The 18699-nt window shown below is 42.8% G+C and overlaps 1 protein-coding gene across 10 annotated transcripts in view; it reads left to right on the plus strand.

Annotated features, from left to right (window-relative positions):
- The window catches only part of LOC124298902 (potassium channel subfamily T member 2), a 170162-nt gene that overhangs the window by 20863 nt on the left and 130600 nt on the right, over positions 1 to 18699 (plus strand). For 6 of the 10 annotated variants that reach the window (XM_046751527.1, XM_046751531.1, XM_046751533.1 and 3 more), the window contains exon 1: positions 5621 to 6599. The exons of 1 other annotated variant lie outside the window; for it this stretch is intronic. In XM_046751527.1, coding sequence (XP_046607483.1) covers positions 6232 to 6599 — 368 coding nt within the window. In that variant the 5' untranslated portion in view covers positions 5621 to 6231. Of the gene's footprint in view, positions 1 to 5619; positions 6600 to 18699 lie in introns of those variants that run through there. 3 more of the 10 variants (XM_046751534.1, XM_046751535.1, XM_046751528.1) reach the window with 2 other exon arrangements.

An 18699-nucleotide genomic window follows, 5' to 3' on the forward strand; every position in this document is an offset into this window, starting at 1 on the left:
AACCTTCGTGCGAAGTAGTTTCACTGGTTACGCGATGTGTAACGCGAGATGTTTACAGACCCTCGCAAGTAAGCTCGCATAACTCACAGTGTGCGATGTAATGCGGTCGGATCTTGAATTATTCCCACTAATTCACCTGCCCATCGTCCGTCCGTCTGCAGTTGAGAAACGAGCTTACCTTAACGAGGGCTTGCGATGGGTAGCCACAAGGGAACGTGATTGGCGAAGAAGTTATCGCTTCCCGAAGGCAGCAGCCGTGGTTCGGCATCGCCGGACGCCCGTTACCCTGGATTCACTCCCTTCCCTTCTCCTTGGAGCAATTCTTTACCTGACGATTCATGACCCCCCCTCCCCGCTAAAATCCATACACCTACGAAGTTACGAGTAACTTGAAGCGGAGAACGATCACGCTTGGAGCACGTTGTTAAACGTGGGGTGTAAAGTAAGCAAGTCGTGCTTACTGTCTCCGGATGAAAGAAGTCTCCTATCGTCGATCAACCGACTGCGGAAAAACTTGGAATTCCATATCACCTACGGGCTGGTGAAACTTTCCTACTCTATCGACGATACTTTGATGCGAAGTCTTGAGAGCTTCGGAGCTTTCGTACCGACTCACGGAGTGTCGAACGTTTACGCGATGCACGACTCGTCGATTGCTCAGTTTTAACGCGACGCGAACTGCTCTTCGGATACTGAACACAGAAAACAAAAACAACAAAGTGACCGTCCCACATCGATGCCTTACTGAGACAACCTGAGTTGGGCACATTTTTTTTTTTTTACATGTTCAGCCAGAAGGAGAATTCTGTTTTCTTTTCATCCCTTACATCGCGACTCATCGACTACGTGCACGGTCGATCATATAATTTGAAGTGATGTACGTATTCGGTGGAATCCGACTGGCACTGAAAATTCAATTTGCCAATTCACTGTCAGAGCTTAATGGAATTTGCGTAGACCAGACATCACTCGAATTTCTCCCTGTGACGGGCGCTAAGCATACCTCGGAACAAGGTGAAGGCCACTGGACAGCCCCGAGATTGTTATCAAGGCAAGCGCACGTGCTATTATTGAACAAATTCTGATCTTGAAGAAATTCGCGAGTCCGGTTAAACCGGGACAGAATCAGTTGTCAGTCCATGACATCGGGTGAAATGATCCTTGTCAAGTGAATTGAAAATGGAAATTGCATTTTTTTGCATTGCACAAAGACAGAGATTACGAGCAGTGAGTACAAGTACGAATTCGCGAACTAAACTACGTCGTTTGTTGATCGTTCGAGATACTTATTGTCGGAGGATATGCTTACTCGGTATCAGGTTATCGAACCAAATATGTATAATGTATATACAGCATCGTGTAGTGGTTCTGATATGCGTGACATTCCGTCACGAATCAATTATTTCTCGACATAATACAACCTTTAACACGTACAACAATCTTTCTTTCAACGAAAAAAAACTTTTCCAATTATTCTCTCGTGCAACACTTTGATGCATATTTTACTGTGCAGGAGGAAAAATTTTTCAAGCTTACATGTTAAAATGCAACGGACACCTAAAATTTATTTGAAAAATATGAAATTGACCGACTCGAGCATTTCCGCTCGAGAAGCCAGATCCAAAGCCCTGTTAGACATTTGAGGCGTCTAGTTGTTATCTGCTCGATAAAACACGGTGCTTCGATCCGTGGTATTAAAGGAGCCGAGTTTATTGGACTCTATATTTTCAAGCACACCGAAACCGTGACGCGAATTATCGTTTCTGGAAACAGGCAGCGTTTCACATGATTTACTCGTCAAAATGAGAGACAAAGTAAAACGCTACAATGAAGGTCACGACGAAATCAAAGCTAAGCATTCGCACGTGGAAATGTAAACCAGAGACGGGAAATTACAAATTTCTCCTGCAACTTGACACCTAAAGGATGTAGAAGGGTATTTCAACTTTAAGGTCTTTCCGGTGGTCCCTTATTTTATTTGAAATATAAAATGACTTAAAGAGAGTTTCGGACGACGAAACGGCGTTGATCTTCCTGAACTTTAACGAGACCCGCGTCATTGAATGAGGATGTCAGGAGTCAGGAAATGAGAGGCCAGAATTCTTCCATCCTCTGCTGAAACCGCAATGCGTCAACCGCATTCTGCACACAAAATTCTACATCCAAATCCCTTTCTTCTATCCACTTTAGTTGCTTTACTTTACTTGCTTCGTGTAAAAATTTCTCCACATCTGTTGCATTCAGCTTTTGTCATAATTTTTCAATCTTGCTTGTGCTTCTTCGGGGTGTTATCAAGCAGTGACAATCAACAATTCACAAATTTAACTCTTGGCTACTATACAAATGTTACTCAAGACCTTCAAGCGACATTATCCGGTAAAAGTTGACGCGTAATCGACATGACTTATCCTATTTAAAATGGTATTTCAATCATTCGATCACCTTTCCATTTTCAGTTTTATTAGCAACTGTAATTTTCAATTTTGAAATCCTTCAAATAAATACAAGTCAGTCGTTCATTGTCAAGTAACGGAGACCGATGAAGCCAGCCCTACTTTTCTCAACCCTAATGGGCATATTTTCTGAAACAGGGAGAGTAAAGGTACAGAATGCTTCGGAAGCACCCCAATCAGCGGCGAACACATAGGGGTTGGATTTATGGTACGCCTTTACAGTCGTGTTCAGACGCGTGTGTACCTGCACTCTAGTGTATACGTGCATCCTGAAAACGGTTTGATGGCAATATTCACGCGTCTCCGGCCTTTATTGACGGCTATTAGATTTGCTGTAAGGCACAAAGGTTCGATAATTCGAAAGCTGATTCACGAGTGAATTTCTATATCCCGTACATTCCGTGCCACGTATGCTTTTTCGTCTCTGTCTCAAGATTGAAAGGGTGGGAAGAATGCATCTCTGAGAAAAACTCCATTTGTTACAGCAACTAGAAAAATTTAGTAAAACAGGTATCGTTAGAAAAACTGTTTGAATGTCGTTGGGATTACGAAAAACGAGGTACGCCTAACCATTTTGCGCTATCGTCGATCCTGTTTTGGTTATTGCAACGCAAAATCGGTTTCTGAGGTTCACTCTACTTTTTTAGTTAAACAAGGCCTTAACGTCAATTTATCGTTGCACAAGCGTTAAGTTTTCGCAACAGTCGCAAGAATGTATAGCAAGAGTGATCGTAATGAGAAAGAATAGTAACGGATGCCAGACTTTGTAAAAAATGAAAATAGTTAAGGACTGAGCGGTAACCGGAAATAAAAATTTTTCTCAGTGTTCCATACATCGTCTGTCAAGAACGTGAGCAGCTGCTGCAACTCGATGATCGTGAATGACCGTAAAGCGGAAGCAGCATCGATTTCCTCGTCCGAAGCACATGGTTTCGTTATCCTTGACCGTTGCGCGTTTTCGTTGATCCTGCGCGGAGCGGTGCCTACATTTGCGAGGTTAAGTCCGGCCAGTGGAGAATCGATGCCGTGTTCCAGGCACCCATTCATCGAGACATTCCGCGCTAGAAACTCGCATGTTCCACAGTAATTCGAACCTTCCGACCGTCTGGACGGCCGGCGTCGGTACCGTCCGCGGAACTTAGTCCTCCTCAATTAAGGAACCGGTTCCAGAGTCAATCGGACTTGACGAATCGGCTAATCTTCGATTAGGTCGCGAGGTGTGGATCTGAACAATACCTGGACACGGAGAAAAAGGTGGATTATTAGATTTTTAATTCTTTTATTCATTTTTTTGTTTTGGCCAAAAGATCCGCACTCGCGGTAATCGGAACACAAAGGCTGAAGCATCCATGGCGCAGTCGCCTTGACAACGGGGGTGCATGTATGCGTACTGCGGCGTGTGCTGGCTGGTGGTGCCGGGTACTGCGGACAAGTGCGAGGGCGAGGGAGTCACCCCTCCGTAGGGTGAGAGGAAGACGGAAGCAGAGCGTGGAAGAACGGAGAAAGGCTCGATGCAAGGGACGTAAGAGCTCCGGGGTTCACGGGGGAAGATATCTCGGACCGAAGCGCAGTAGGGGTGGAGATCTAGCGACGATCCTTATTCCCCTGTCGGAAACACTTGACTGGCGGCGACACAGATCGCCGTTGGCATGTGTCGATTTACAACGCGAATTCTAAACGGGCCACCTTCGACGAATCGCAAGACAGTCGAGGACCCAGTCTTGGAGTGATTGGACCGAGCAGCCTGACGCACACACCTGGACCCTCTTTGAAGAGAATCCATCTCCCGTCTGATGTGCGCATTCCGTGTCCACCGTGTATCAGTGATCGTTTATAAACAGTGCTGCGTAAGATGTGTGAAATTGACTCTAGACTCTGTGCCAACGGAATTATAAGATAGATACCTTTGAGGGTTGATTGGACTGGTGGAAGTTTGCGTTACCTGCACGCACGGTTTCCTCGTTCAACCCTTGGGTAAATCGACGTTTAGAGGGACTTTGGCAAGGCTCGATGTGCCGACGAGGAACGTGTGGTGTTTTTTTTTTTTTCTTTTTTTTTGACCTACTTTTTTGTTTTCCTCTAACGTCGAGTGCGTAAAGTACCAACGACGCTAATGACATGGCGACATTTATCGGGAAAAAATGTCGTAAGATTTTCGGGGGGAAATGGTATCGCTTTTCCAAGACTCTCGCGTGCGGATAGGATACCTGTTCTTGACCACCCTAGGAGGGAGGCGATGACGTAATTTAATCGAGGTGGAACACAGCCACGTCTCATCGTGACATTGTCGGTTCGTTTCGTCTCGCAGTAAAAATCGGAGAGTGGACCGATGGTCGTTGGATGCTAAATTCGAAGCCTGCCGAATAGTATTGATTTCCGTAAGAAAACAAGGCCGCTCGATACTCCGCTGTCATCGTAAATCCTCGCAGTCAGAGCCAGTTACATTTGCCATTGCGTAAACCTGTTTGCGAAATCGGGTTCGTTTTAATAATTCAGCGAACAGTCGACGTTCTTATCGGACGTGGAAAAAGTGCGTGGGAATTTGAATTTTCGGCAAAAAGTTTCTTTGGACTTGATATGGGATTTTCAAGTAAGAACAATCGACAGTTTTGTGAAAAAGTGCATCTAGTCTGTAAATCAAGTAATCCGGTATCCACGTCGCGTTGAAAGACCAAGGTGGCTACATGTGCCGTTTACGTTTAAATGAAGAAAGTTTCATCTAGATTAAAAAGTTCTCGAACTTGGTTTCGGTAACTTCGTTATTGACCAACCGTTCGAGGTGATGCTAACTCGAGAATACGTGATTGAGATCCTTACTTAACAACCGCGGATGTATGTATATATGTATATATATATATATACATCAGTAAGAAGCAACGAAGTTAGAACATAGTCTTTAAAAGTCAATATCATCAAAGCTGCCTTTTTCATTCTGTGATTAATTTTTGCATAGCTCGCTAACTTACCTGTGATTTCGAACATAGATCTATGTGAGTAAAATCAAGTTCTCTTCGCCTCTTATCGTTAGTTATAAATTCATCTCGGTAATACGCGATATATAATTAGCACGGGTTCGGTATCGCAACAGTCTGAATCCGAAACTCTTAGTGCCTAATACGTGCAATAATACATTTCAAAATAGCAACAACAATAATAATAATAATAATAATAATATTGATAATAACACTTGCAACGAAAAATTTAAACCCAGTTACTTAGTGTGTTATAAAACGTTGTTGGTCGCATATAGTTGGAAATCTTATTGTTAGTTTATTGTTGGTAGTAAAAATTTTACACTACGTTATCCTGATTACACACAGGCCTGGATAGATTAGAATAAACCAGCTTAGGACGCTCCGTTAGCTCCTCGAATGCTTTTCGCACCCATGAGCGAGCGGACAATAAGATTCGTCGCAAGTAAAATTTGAGCGATGAAATAGTCTGGATCACAAGGTACTGTAAAAAGATTCTTAGCCGTTTAAATCGTGCGAGTGAGAAGCGGGTTTCTTTCGCGGAAATCGTTTCAATAACTGACCATAGTTACTGCTTCAGGTCGAACCAGTGTTCTTAAATCGTTAAAAAGGACGGTAGATCCCGTAGGTACAAATCTTTAATGCTTAACGAGTAGCGAGACGAAGAAACAGAGCGTTGTCACCGGACGAGACTAGGGTTGAAATCGAAGAGGGTAAGAATGGATTGGAAAGCGGCAGTTTGAGCCCAGAAAAACAAAAAAAAAAAAAGAAGAAAAAAAAGTGAGCAATTCGCTCGGGGGTGTCTGATGGACGTCTGCAGATGCGCCCCGTGTTTGTCGCCCGGGTCAGACTCGACCCCTAGACGTTGGGACGCCGTCCAAGGTTCCAGTGCATCCTCGGAACCTCTGCTTTTGCTAGAAATGGGGGCCAGAGGTTGGCACTACGAGGCGCTGCCGGACCTGCAAGCCTCGACGGCCGTCACGCCGACTCCGACATCTCCGAATCCTCAACGAGTGCACGGCCCGCCGAGGGTCAATTTTCAACCGGAAAATATCGCCTCGACCAGCAGCAGACGTCGCAGCAGCGTTCGATGCTCCGGTCCACCCCGAAGACGGAGTCGCAGCATGAGCGCGTGGAGCGACTTGTCCAGGTCTTCCTTTCGGCTCGACGAAAGGTATTCGTCCACCTTATTACCCTGGGAAATTTTGACAACCATTTTTTTTTTTTTTTCCAACTCCTTTTCAACGTCATTTTTCACGGCAGTTGCGCTCTTCTCGCGTTACACGCGTTATTCGTTTCTTCGGTCTTTCAGCATTCGAATGGAATAAAACGACACTTTTCTACGACAAACAGTCCGTTAGTAGCGTTGATTTGAAGTGCCGGGGTACTTTGTTTCGTACGGATGGTGTACGGTCCCAGGGTTAAGAAAAAAAGCTCGCATATAAGCCTGAGGACCATTCGCAAATGTATACAACACGGGAACGGTTTACCCGTTAGAAATTTTGTAAAATTTTCATTACAAATTCTCACATTAGGATGTGGTACAGAGTGGGTAAATTGGAATGGTACAATCGGCGTGTCTGAAAAGTTTTAATTGCTTTGGGCATAGAAGTCACGGAACTTTGATTTGTGTAGGTTCGTCTAACACGTATGAACAACTAATGGCGATTACGTTATAATGCTTGCGTTGACTACCCTGAGTTTATTTTAGTATTTCCCAACCGCATTAGGGTAATGAAAACGCTGGTCAACAGAAATTCACTTCTTGTGTGTAACATGAAAACTTTTAACTGATTATGTTAGGAACAAGGTTTATTATGGTAGAATTGATATTGGAATATTTTCGATACGAATAGCTTTGTTGTAATACGATTTGTTTATTTTTTCCAAAAAGGCAGTTCTTATGAACTAAAATGAGGTTGCATGTAGTAAGTTGCAGTACGATGATCAAAAAAATTTTGTAACAAGGAAGGTGCTTACTTATTTTGAAATACCTATCCATCATCATTATAAAACCATATTTATTTTGATTCGATGAGGTCTAGTTTTTGTGCTACAGCTACTACCAGTGAAACAAAATTTTTATCTCTGTGACTTAATTTTTTTGATTCAGGGTGTTTTGTTATTTACTATAAATACCAGTTAACTAGTTACAACAAATAACAAAACACCCTGAATCAGAAAAAAGGTAAGTCAAAACGATAAACATGTAATAGAATTTTACTGGTAGTAGCTGTAACACAAACACTGGACCTGATCGAATCAAAATAAATATGGTTTTATAGTGAGGATAGATAGGTATTTCAAAATTAGCAATCACTTTCCTTGTTAAAAAATTTTCATGATCATTGAAATTAGAACACACTCGTTGTGCTTACGAAATAAAATCGCAGGGTGCGTTTACGGAGTATTAAAATTCAAAGGAGTTTGACTAGAATTGCTCTATCATTTGCCGAAAATTGATGCGAAAGCGGAAACCTCGATATTGAAAATTCTTCACTTCATCGATGCAGTTCAACTTCTTCTCAGGCTTAAGGCTTACAATCAATTCGTCGTACTTAAGATGAGACAATATTTTACACTTTTACTATCCGCGTACCTAGCTCAATCGCCATTCGCGTAATATCGGATGAGAATGGGCTATTTGTTCGATAGACGAACTTTGACCTTGCCTTCTGAATAAAATCAAGGCACGCGAATGAGTGATATTTGACTATTCTCGGGAAATGTGTGAAAACAGTCGATTGAAAAGCATATAAAGCAATAATCATGCGATAGAAAAATAGCTCTCATTAAACGCGTAGCAAATAATTCAACCGTCAGCAAGGCCACGTAAAGTATATAAAATAATGATGAAACATTAGCTTGCCATGTACCGACGAACAACCGAAATTAATAAAACTCCTGGAAGTGCCGGTTGTGGAGGCATTTTCCCGGTTATTCGACAGTCAGAAACATCTGTGCCAATAGCGTTTGTGAAAAAGGAGTCCATGGACTCAGTTTGAACCCGTCGGGAAATTGACATCGCATTTCTTTTTCCAACGATTGATCAACGTAGAATTAAGAAGGGTGTCCTGCGTCAATGTCGAAATCGACCAAAGCACCCCTTTGAGTACGGATCTGATATGCAAAAGCGGTCTCTCGCTTCTCGTTCTTCCTCGATCTTAATTGCCGATAGCTGCGTTGCTCGGAAAATTAACCCTTTTAGCCTCGTTAAAGCCAAAAAGACCCACGAACTTGGACCGGGACGCTGCTTCTAAAGATCCTCCACACCATGCGATACAATCCGGGTCAGTAATTGCTCTCTTAAAAGCACCGAAGGTAATGTTTTCTTATCACGTTTCGTAGACGAAAAGAAAGAGCGAAATAAAGAGGAAAACGAAAAAGGTAGCGGGGTGATATTGAGGAGATAGTGCAGACCTACGTGCCGACGCGATGCTCTGAAAATATCGAAACGAAGGAAAAACTCTAACGGGACCAACTGTTACTGGATTCACTCTCTGTCTTCTCGGCATTTCAGAGTTCGTAATGTCACTTGAATCCGTCAAGTTTCAACGCTTGCTCGGCATCGTGAAAGAATAAAAATTCTACCCAGAAATTCCTCTTTTTTACAAAATTTTTACCAATAATAATACAAAAACGAGATACCGACCTTTTTTTTTTTGTAGTTTTTCCAACTTGGTATATATCGGAGTATACGTACGGTTATGTCTTCATACAATTTTCATCTTGAGGAATTTTATTACTAACGCAGTAAAAAAGCTTTCAACCTTTAACGAGTGCCCGTATAATCCTACTAGAAAAAGTTTCATTCGCAAGTTTTTACTGTCCTGTTTAATCATATCGATGCATTCCTGAATACTTACCGATTTATTCGCATCTTGAATAAAAAAAATTCCTCTGCCTGTGTAAATTTTTGTGAGATTGACATAGATGAGTTCTAATCGAGTAATGGATTCTGCATCGTTTATCCCACGTCTCATCTTTTGTTTGTTACAGGTAAGTCCACGTGTCACGAGTTCAACGATTTGAAACCGATTGCGTGAGTAAAACGATCAGAGTTCAATATACGTATACATCCCACCCTGATTTTCACGTGCCAACTATATCTATGTATATCAACTATCTACGGTAAATGTACGTACGCAACCTAGAAGACCATTGATGCGAAAATCATTGCCGTACTCACACGACGGCCATTCTATACGACAAGTGTGTAGTAACTAGACTCCAGGAAAGCTCGGTCCCTCAGGCACTCGAGCTTCAGCGAACCGACCTCAAGCATAGAGAGACTCATGCTGAGACAATCTCTAATTGGTGTGTATTAACCCTAGTCACTTACACGGGGACCAGTCGACCCCATAACCGAGTTTAACCGACAATTTTAAAGTCAACGTGCTTGAATCAGGTTTGCTTGTGAAAGTAAAATAAAGAATGATTGATAAACCTTTGGTGTCTCAGAGACCACATTTATGTATCGCGTATTGGTTTGCTTATTTTTTTTTTTTTTTGAAGAATTTCTCCCACAATTCCCATCGAGTTTTTGCTGAAACTAAGATTGGAGTCTATTTCTGAATTGTTCAATTTTGCCTGAGAATTTTGTCCGAGTCGTAACGTAACTTTGGGTACAGTAATAACGTTCCAAAGTTGGCTGGGATCTTGGCAACCTCGTGTAAGTAATTTGGAAGTTTCCATAGGAGTAAGTGATTAGGGTTAAAGGGTTTGTAAACGTTACTGTGTACGCACCGAGATAGATATTTCAATCTATTACTAGCAATATTTGTGAACGTGCGTAAACCGGAAGGTCAGACGCTGATCGTTTTATGTAAAACATCGTGTGATGCGTTGACGGTCTCGAGTTTATAATTTTCTGGTGTGCCTCGGTAATCGGGATCTGGCATAATTTTACCGGTCTCTCTTCTTGCGGGAATTCCAACGACATGTGCCCCGCATCCTTGTGCACTTTGCACAACGAGCAGCAATGAGCTCCGTCTGGTTAGCTTCCGGTAGTGTTTGTTTTTGTCGATAAACAATGTCGATGTAATTCTTATTCAGGTGTTTGACTGGAATGTTTTAAAGAAAAATTGGATGGGCATGAATATAGAACCACGTTTTGTCAATGGATATAACTTTCTGTGGTTTGGAATGTTCACCTCAACCCGTCGCGCCGTCGTCTTCCAAGAACCTTGAACAACGGAACAAGCTGCAAAGGGACTACCTACGGTTGAACTTTCCCAAGGTTCTACCCTCACTCTGGGAATTGGCAAAAGTTTTGCTAACCAATGCCCTTATTGATCATAAATGATGTTCGCTTGGCTGCTTCTCCTGAACCAGGGAATTGATGGCGGGACATTTGAGAAATTGGAACCACGTAACTGTCAAATTTTCATGGACTTGGGACGTTGTGTTTTCTATTTCTAAACTGCCAACCTCTTACTCCTCGCATTTTCGACTTAACGCCGGTGAAAAATGTCGCTCAGCGGTTGTTCGGACTCTTGACGAAGGCGCGATCGATACCCTTGTCGGAAAGTTCGGAAAACCTTTGAATTATTCAAACACGTAATCTCACATCTAGCCGTATTTACATTTAAAGAAGATACTGGCGAACCATTGTAGAATTTTTAAATACACCTTGCTGTCGTTAATTACGTCGACAATTAAACACTTTGCGTAGTTGAGAGAAAACTTGTCCAACACCAAACCCCTGAGCCTCAAAATCTGGTTCCTTTTCTCGGTTGAAAATCGTTTGTTCGTTATACTGTTCTGAGTGAATAAGTACTCTGCTTTTACGTGAGTTTTTACCCTCAAAACTTGAATTCTGCCACGGTTCGCTCACTTTGATCTCTGTTACAACATTATGTGGGCTTACAGAAGGGTCAGTTTTTGTACGTGGTATAACTCGGGAAGTCCTGGAGTTCTCAACCACTTGACCCTTGTTGATTAATACTTCCATATTACCTGGCCAAAGTTGTACCGTATAAAAAGAAATGGACTTGTTTTCTCTGGTCCGAGTTCGCGTCAGTGAATCCAACGGAACTTTTAAGGGTGATGAAAAGTCAGCAGCAATAGCTGGCAAATTATGTCAACGTGTAAAACAAGATCCGAATCGTTGGTTCAATTTTTGTTTTCTCTCTTTTTTTTCGATTCTATCGCACCAATTTCCTTCGACGTGACGGATATTTAATTAATTTCAGCGTTTCGTCGCATCGGATTGATCGAGGTGCATCTGTAATCGGGTAGAGAAGAAGTTATCGGTTTAAAATCTAATTCCAATTAGCATGTCGCTACTTGTTCTCTTATGTAACGATGCTCTCCGCCCTCTGACGACGCCTAAGCCACGTTGACAAATGGGTCTCGCATATCTCGGGAGTACCGCACCTTGGTAAAGGTGACCTCGGGAAATTCGTTAAAATATCAATTACGGTTTAATTGCCAAGTCCGCGAAAGCCTCGGTAGAAAGAGAGAAACTGATTGGTTTTTAAGGGGATCTCGCCCTTCCACAGTACCCAGATGCTAATTCCCACACCGACGAGCGCAAACGTGGCACGCATAAATCGATGACCTCCGCCTACGATTCGCGGGAAAATTGCTCGCGTTGAATCACCAAGGATTACACTGTCGATGATGCTGCATTCGAACCGTTACGGTTCTTATTGTCCCGGTATGCGTAGTGCGTAATTAACAACCGTCAACTTCGAACGTGGAAATGTCCTTTTTCAATTACCCGCGACGCGTGCGGTAAACAAACCGGGCGAATGGCCGTTAGCGTCGACGTTTACTCCTGACCGGATGTCGCGCTGAGCCCAATCTCCCGAGTTCTTTTGGGGGAGTGTTGGACCCCCGACCATGCGATACGGTTTCTAATATTGCCTGCAACTCGGGAGGAGTCCAATTTAGCACGAGAACGACTCGGCGACGAGAGTACGTTGCAAGCTGAGCAGCCGGTGGGCGCCAACGAGTCCGCAATCAACCGAACACCGGCTGGAGAAAGACGGAGAAGCCAAAATCACGGCTGTGGGGAAGACGGGTTTTTGTGTCGGAAAGCTTTTCGGACTGCCTCGCGTCGACGAGCGTTCCACGACCGGGTTCGATGACAGAACGAAGCTCTCGTCAACGAGACGAGATCAGATTACTCTACCGTTGGTACATGAACGTGACTCTGGAGTGGTTCGTTTTTAAACTTTTGTTTTGTTTTTTTCAATGCGCGACTAGAAAAATTTGTGACAAATGGTGAAAAAAAAATATTTAAAGGAATTGTGTTGCAGTTTATTTTTTTTTCGTATCGTCGTCCAATTAATCATTCACCAATTAACAGCAAACTTCGCGTATTAATTTTTCGGTTGGCTTATCTCGTCTTTTATCCGAAAGATTAATCGTCTCGGAGAAATTTAGATAACAGTTTTTGCTGCCGAAAAAGGAATATCGCATCACCTTAATGCCCCTATTTTGTTTTCAGTATTGATTTTTATGAACAATGATTAATTGGACCACGATAGGAAAGAAAATAAACTTCAATATAAGTCCGTAAAGAGTACCTACATATAAAATTAAATAAAAATACTTCAATAATTTTCTAGCGACCTCTGAATATTTTCCTACCTCCTCCGTGTTTTACGGCAATATTTTTTTTCAATATTTGTCGATAAGCTTTTCAAGTGGCACCTGAAAAAAAAAGAAAAGTTAAAAAATGAACCAACCTAACGTGACCCGAATGCAAAGGTAGTGGATTGGGTTCTTCCCTACGACTTGAAGCTCATTCTCATAGGTTTTGTTTGAACTCGGGTTGACGTACGATTGATTCAACATCTAAATGCATCGGACGAATTCAACGTCTTTTACAACGCAGATTGGTAAACGTACAGGGGGAAGCGTCGCTCTTGGAAATCGCGAGAGATGGGGTTGATTTTCTCAATCTATAGCGAAGATCGGTTAACGTCGAGTTCAGCGAAAGATCACAGCCGTGATCGGTGATGAGAACATAGATTTGTTTTCCTCAAGCCCGCCAGCCTTGGATCGTTTTATCCGAAAAACCGTCCTTCGAACAAGACTCGCTCATCTCATGACCAACAGCTCTCAGCGTTTGTGTAGCGTGCTCCAAATCTCTTTTACCCACAGTGACGAAAGCTCTCAGCTCTTGTTCGCGGCACTTGACCTGGCGTATGATCCAAGAGGATCTCTCCACCTTCCAGCAACTTTCCTCTTTCATCCGATTTTTCACGTTACTTCAATGCACTGGACTTGAAGTGCAAAGTCGCTTCCTACCGAGAGTTCATCGCAATTAGAACTAATCCATTATTCAATTGAAGTGAACAATTCTTCTCGGGGATACGATTATCGACATTACGTTCAATGCGATCGAACAGTGAAAGTATCTTCGCGTCTGTCCAGTGTAGGAATTAAAGTACACCAAGTATTCGAAGTCGTTTGAAAATTGTCATTCGCGATTGTTTTGAGTCTTTTGAAATGACACGAAGTGATCTCGTCTACTCTAATAAAACATTGGCGTACCGTTAAAATAATCTCATTCGATATTCTGACTGAGTTGTTCAATGTTGATGCGTCCTCCCTGATTCATCAAACTTATTTTCTACATCTTTCGACTTTAGTTATCGAATAAATTTCCATTCATTCGACTTTTCAACAACCTCAGAATCCGATGGAAGAACAGCTATATCATTCACCCCGTACCGTTTGCGAAGTCCTAAATGATACATCGATCAAACTTGAGGACAAGTTTTATTCAAATCGATTTGCAAGCTCGGCATTATTCACGTTCCTTTGTTACGTTAAGTTCGCATTTATGCGGGACGTCGCGACGCTGACATGTTCAGGTGGTGATGATGCTCAACGCCGTTATCCCAGAAGATTGAACGGTGCAAAATATCGACTTGGCTTACTTGGAAAGCTTAAGAGTAATGTTATCGGCACGATATCCTGCAAGGATACCTTCGGGCCTCGGTATCGAGCTTGGAAGTAAGTCCATCGGTCGTTGGGCGAAAGAAGGTTGAAGTGTAATCGTTTTACGGTAGTTGATTACTACCAGGTAAGCGGGAAACCGATAACCCACCACAGGCATCCTGTACACGTGTGTTCCGTGGATCCAATTTTGTCGGCAAGGTAGATTTCGTCCGGGTTCATTTCCTTCGTATCTTATGGGATAAATGAACGTCGACGTGTCTTCCTTACCAACCCGAGTCCAGAAACCGCTTTGAACCTTTTCGTCACTTCTCACCGGCGCTGAATGCTACGGAAATGATTGTGTGGGTTAGGGTGGTTCAAAAAACGCGAACTTTTAATTTTTTTCACGCACCCCTTTTGAAAATTTCAAGATTTAAAACGAATACCTCAGCCATCAATTTTTCAAAGCCGGTCAATGCGTTTAAGGGTCTTTTTTTCAGCGATGTTGGCTGCTTTTTCATTTGAAAAATGATTTCTCTGCTAAAGAGTTCGTATCGAGGTGAACCTAAATTTGTACATGTATTCCGTATTCCGGCTTACTCGGAAAAATTACAATTGAGCTAAGGAACTGTTGAGTAAAGAGCAGCATACAAAATTGTGTCGAGTTTTGGCATTTTTTCGTACTTTTCTCGATCTTTTCAAAAAATTCTCATGACTTTCGTTTTCACAATTTCTATTCTGCTCGTTACTCAACGGTTTTCTTAGCGGAATTATAGTTTTTTGTCGAGTATACCCGGATATGGAAGACGAGTAGAAATTTGAGTTTACCTCAATTTGAACGCTTCAGAGGAGAGACCATTTTTTAAATGAACAAAACAGCCAAAGTCGCTAAAGAAAGACCTTTAAGCTCATCGAGCGATCTCTAAAATTTCATTGTATACGTCTTCCTTGCGGCTGTGGCATTCATTTTAGATCTCGAAACTTTTAAAGGACGTGCGCGAAAAAAATTAGACGGTCGTATTTTTTTCAACCACTCCAGTGTGGGTGTTCCTGTAAAGATTCCTTATTCCCCCTGGAAAAAGCCCTCACCATTTTTAAAAATTTTATTTTATTTTTCTGTTGCGGGTAGGACTAGAACTTCTCAAGTCGTTGAAATTAGTGTGGCTCCTTTTCGCTTCAAGATTTCTTCTTGACCTCGGAGCTGAGAGTAACTGCAGAATTCTTGTAACGAGGTAGTCAAGAAGTTTCAAGTGCAGCTACAAGCTACATTCGTATAATATTTAAAATTTAACTTTTGAAATGGTGTAAACAATTTGGCTAGAATGTAAAGGTTTTCCAGTTGATAAAACAGTTTTTATCTGCAGATGACGGTTAATACTGATTTTCAAAATTCAATCAAAATTCGGAACAATTGAATTTACAATCCTGCTCTCAAATATCCTCAGAGTCTATTAATACCTTGGCCAAGGATCATTAAGGGGTGAACTTATTTTTCAACCACCGGTCAATGAATTTGAAAAAGTGATGCAGAATGTACAAACGCCGGATTTGAACTCACTCGAACGAGGTGGAAAAGTTTTGTCAGGGAAATAATATTAAATTAAAAACGATGCACATCGTCTCTGCGGCATATAAACTTTGAATTGGCTCAAAGATTACCAACTAACTCTTGATCCGGAGAGGTTTGATAACCGACTTGAGATGAGAGGCTTGCCTCAAAAGTTAGGAAATCGTCAGGATAGAATTATAAGCAGTGCGAAGAACGCAGAAAGACGGCCGTCTTAAATTTAAATTAAAGACTTGGGAATTATGCCTGTATCGGAAACAGCCCGACGTGTATTGTTTATAAAATTCGTTCAAAAACTTTTTCCACGTCGAGTTTTCCCGATTGCCAATTCACGAGGCGTCCTTTTGTACACGCGTGTAAGTACGTTACACGTATGCCACGGAAAGACGTCTCGTTTAAAATTGTATCTGTGCTACGTGCGTCACGATTTTAAGCGACACTGGCGATTCCCATTTTTCATTTCAAACCGTCGAGTGAGAAGCACCGTTCGAAATCAATTCATCACGTCGAACGTATAATTAAGCACGTGCGCACTTACGCAAAACGCCGACTACGGTGCGTGTACGCGTTGCACGAACGTCTTTCAGGAAACTCGAAGTCACGGGTATCACGGGAAGTCAGATGTGACGACAGGTGATCGCTTACTCTTCCCACACGTTTAACCAGCCAGTTGCCAAAGCTCTCGGAACCATAATTGAGAGAGTTTAGAGGAAATTAATCAAGCGTTCATATTCCAAGGTATCTCAGATCGATCTCTTCGATTTCATTTCTCTTGTAATATGTTGCAGTAAACTGAAAACTAAGCGACACGTGTTTTTCTTTTTTTTCATCCGCCGTTAAACACTTTAACGGGGTGAAACCACCCTCCGAAGCAAGGCGTGTCAAGGAGGGATTTGGCAGTTTTTTTTTTCTTTCTCAAATCAGAAAACTTCTCCAGTTGGATTGATCAAAATATCTTACGTTCTTCTGGGTGAAACTTCCAAATCACCTCTTGACACGCCTTGCTTTGGAGGGTGGTTTCACCCCCTTGAAGTGTTTAACGGCGGATAAAAATAAAACACGTATCGCTTAGTTTTCAGTCTACTGTGACATACTGCAAAAGAATTCGAATCGGTGTGTTCGACCTGGGATACCTTCCTCGTTAGTAGTCAACTCGTCGAGCGTGATGATATGAAATCAAATACGTCGAAATTACGTCAGCCTCGGAGCATTCGGCTCGAGGAGTTGGATTCGAGCATTCCATTACTTGATTGCGGAATGTCAGTAACCGCAGATTGTAGCCTGCAAGTTTCTCTTTTCCGTTCTCGAATCGAATTTCAAGTTCTCATTTTCCCTCGAGGATGCGATTTTTCAAACACTCCTTCCGCGGACTGCAGCCGGTCAGGATTCCTTTCGAATCGTGGGAGGCTATTCGAACGGTAGAGAATCGTTTTGGGAGTACACAAATCGCATCGTCGAACGGATACATAGCGTGAGGTGAGTTCCGCCTGCTCCGGCGGATTGCTAAAATTGGCATCACAGTGGATACCTGGGCAGTGGGGAATCGATAGCTCCCGGGTAGAATTGGAGAGTCCTTGCCGGATAGTTTTCGCCGAGTTACCCAGGTGAATATTTCAGGTGGTTTCAGGTGGTTCCAGTCCCCCATAGCGTGTCATTAGCCGAGACCTTCGTTTCCCGATGAAAACCAATCAGAATCCTGTTATAGAACGTGGAAATATCGAGGTCAAATTCTGACTGTCGGATCGAAACATCAATGTTTGAATATGTGTAACGAAATAAATTGTCGCTGGATGCATATTATGCAGTTATTGCGATCCATGCGCGACGAGCGGGTGAAGGAGGGAACCTACTTCCATTTCTTAAGGGTTCGTTATATTCTTACTCGCGGATAGATAGCCGCGTCCTTACCCGAGACATCTCCGAAACTACAAAGTTATCTCGTCGAGGGGTTGCAGACTCACTCTCGTTCCTCCGTCTACTCTTTCTCTCTCTCTCTCTCTCTCTCTCTCTCTCTCTCTCTCTCTCTCTCTCTCTCTCTCTCTCTCTCTCTCTCTCTCTCTCTCTCTCTCTCTCTCTCTCTCTCTTTCTCTCTCTCTCTCCCCTGCCCTCACTTCATCTCGCCAGAGTCAGCGAAATTTTATTATTCACTCAGCGAGCAAGCGGCTGGTGCAGTGCGGTGCGGAGGTGTATCAGCCCCCGACAATTTGCCTTAAAGAAGAAACACCCTCCTCAAGTCTTGCGGTCCGCTGAGGGAAGATCCTTCTTATCCATATCCAAGCTAGGAGATTATGAAAATCTCTGCCCGGACTTTATACTTATCGGCCGAGCGTGGAGAGTGTAATAGCGACTTGAGCTTCCAGCCTCAAAGTCAGAGGAAGAGATGCGGAGGGTGAGAGGAACCAGAGGGGTTGAATAGGAATTGCAAGATGAGGCAATTGGATTGCCAGAGTGCCGACCAAGCCGAGTAGATACATACATATATATATATATATATACGCGCTCAATTTATTCGAGAATTTATCCCGCAGGATCGGCTGCCTGCCTTTCTCCTCCTTCGGCGTTGTTTCACCCTCTCGTTTCGTTAGGCCAATCAAGGTTGGCAGCTGGTGACGATTGTCCGCTTTTACTCGAAAATCAGAGACCGTAAATTTTAATAGGCAGAGGATATCGAAAGTAAAACATGGCGCTCGTTTCCACCCATTTGGATTCGGGGAAATTCCTCTTCTCGGCTTACCTTAATTCGGATTGGCCAATCGAACCGGTGTTCACCGATCTTCGAAACGTTTCAACCTTTGGATGTAAAGCGAGG

The sequence above is a fragment of the Neodiprion virginianus genome, chromosome 2 (assembly GCF_021901495.1).
Source record: "Neodiprion virginianus isolate iyNeoVirg1 chromosome 2, iyNeoVirg1.1, whole genome shotgun sequence".
Classification (NCBI taxonomy): Eukaryota; Metazoa; Arthropoda; class Insecta; order Hymenoptera; family Diprionidae; genus Neodiprion; species Neodiprion virginianus.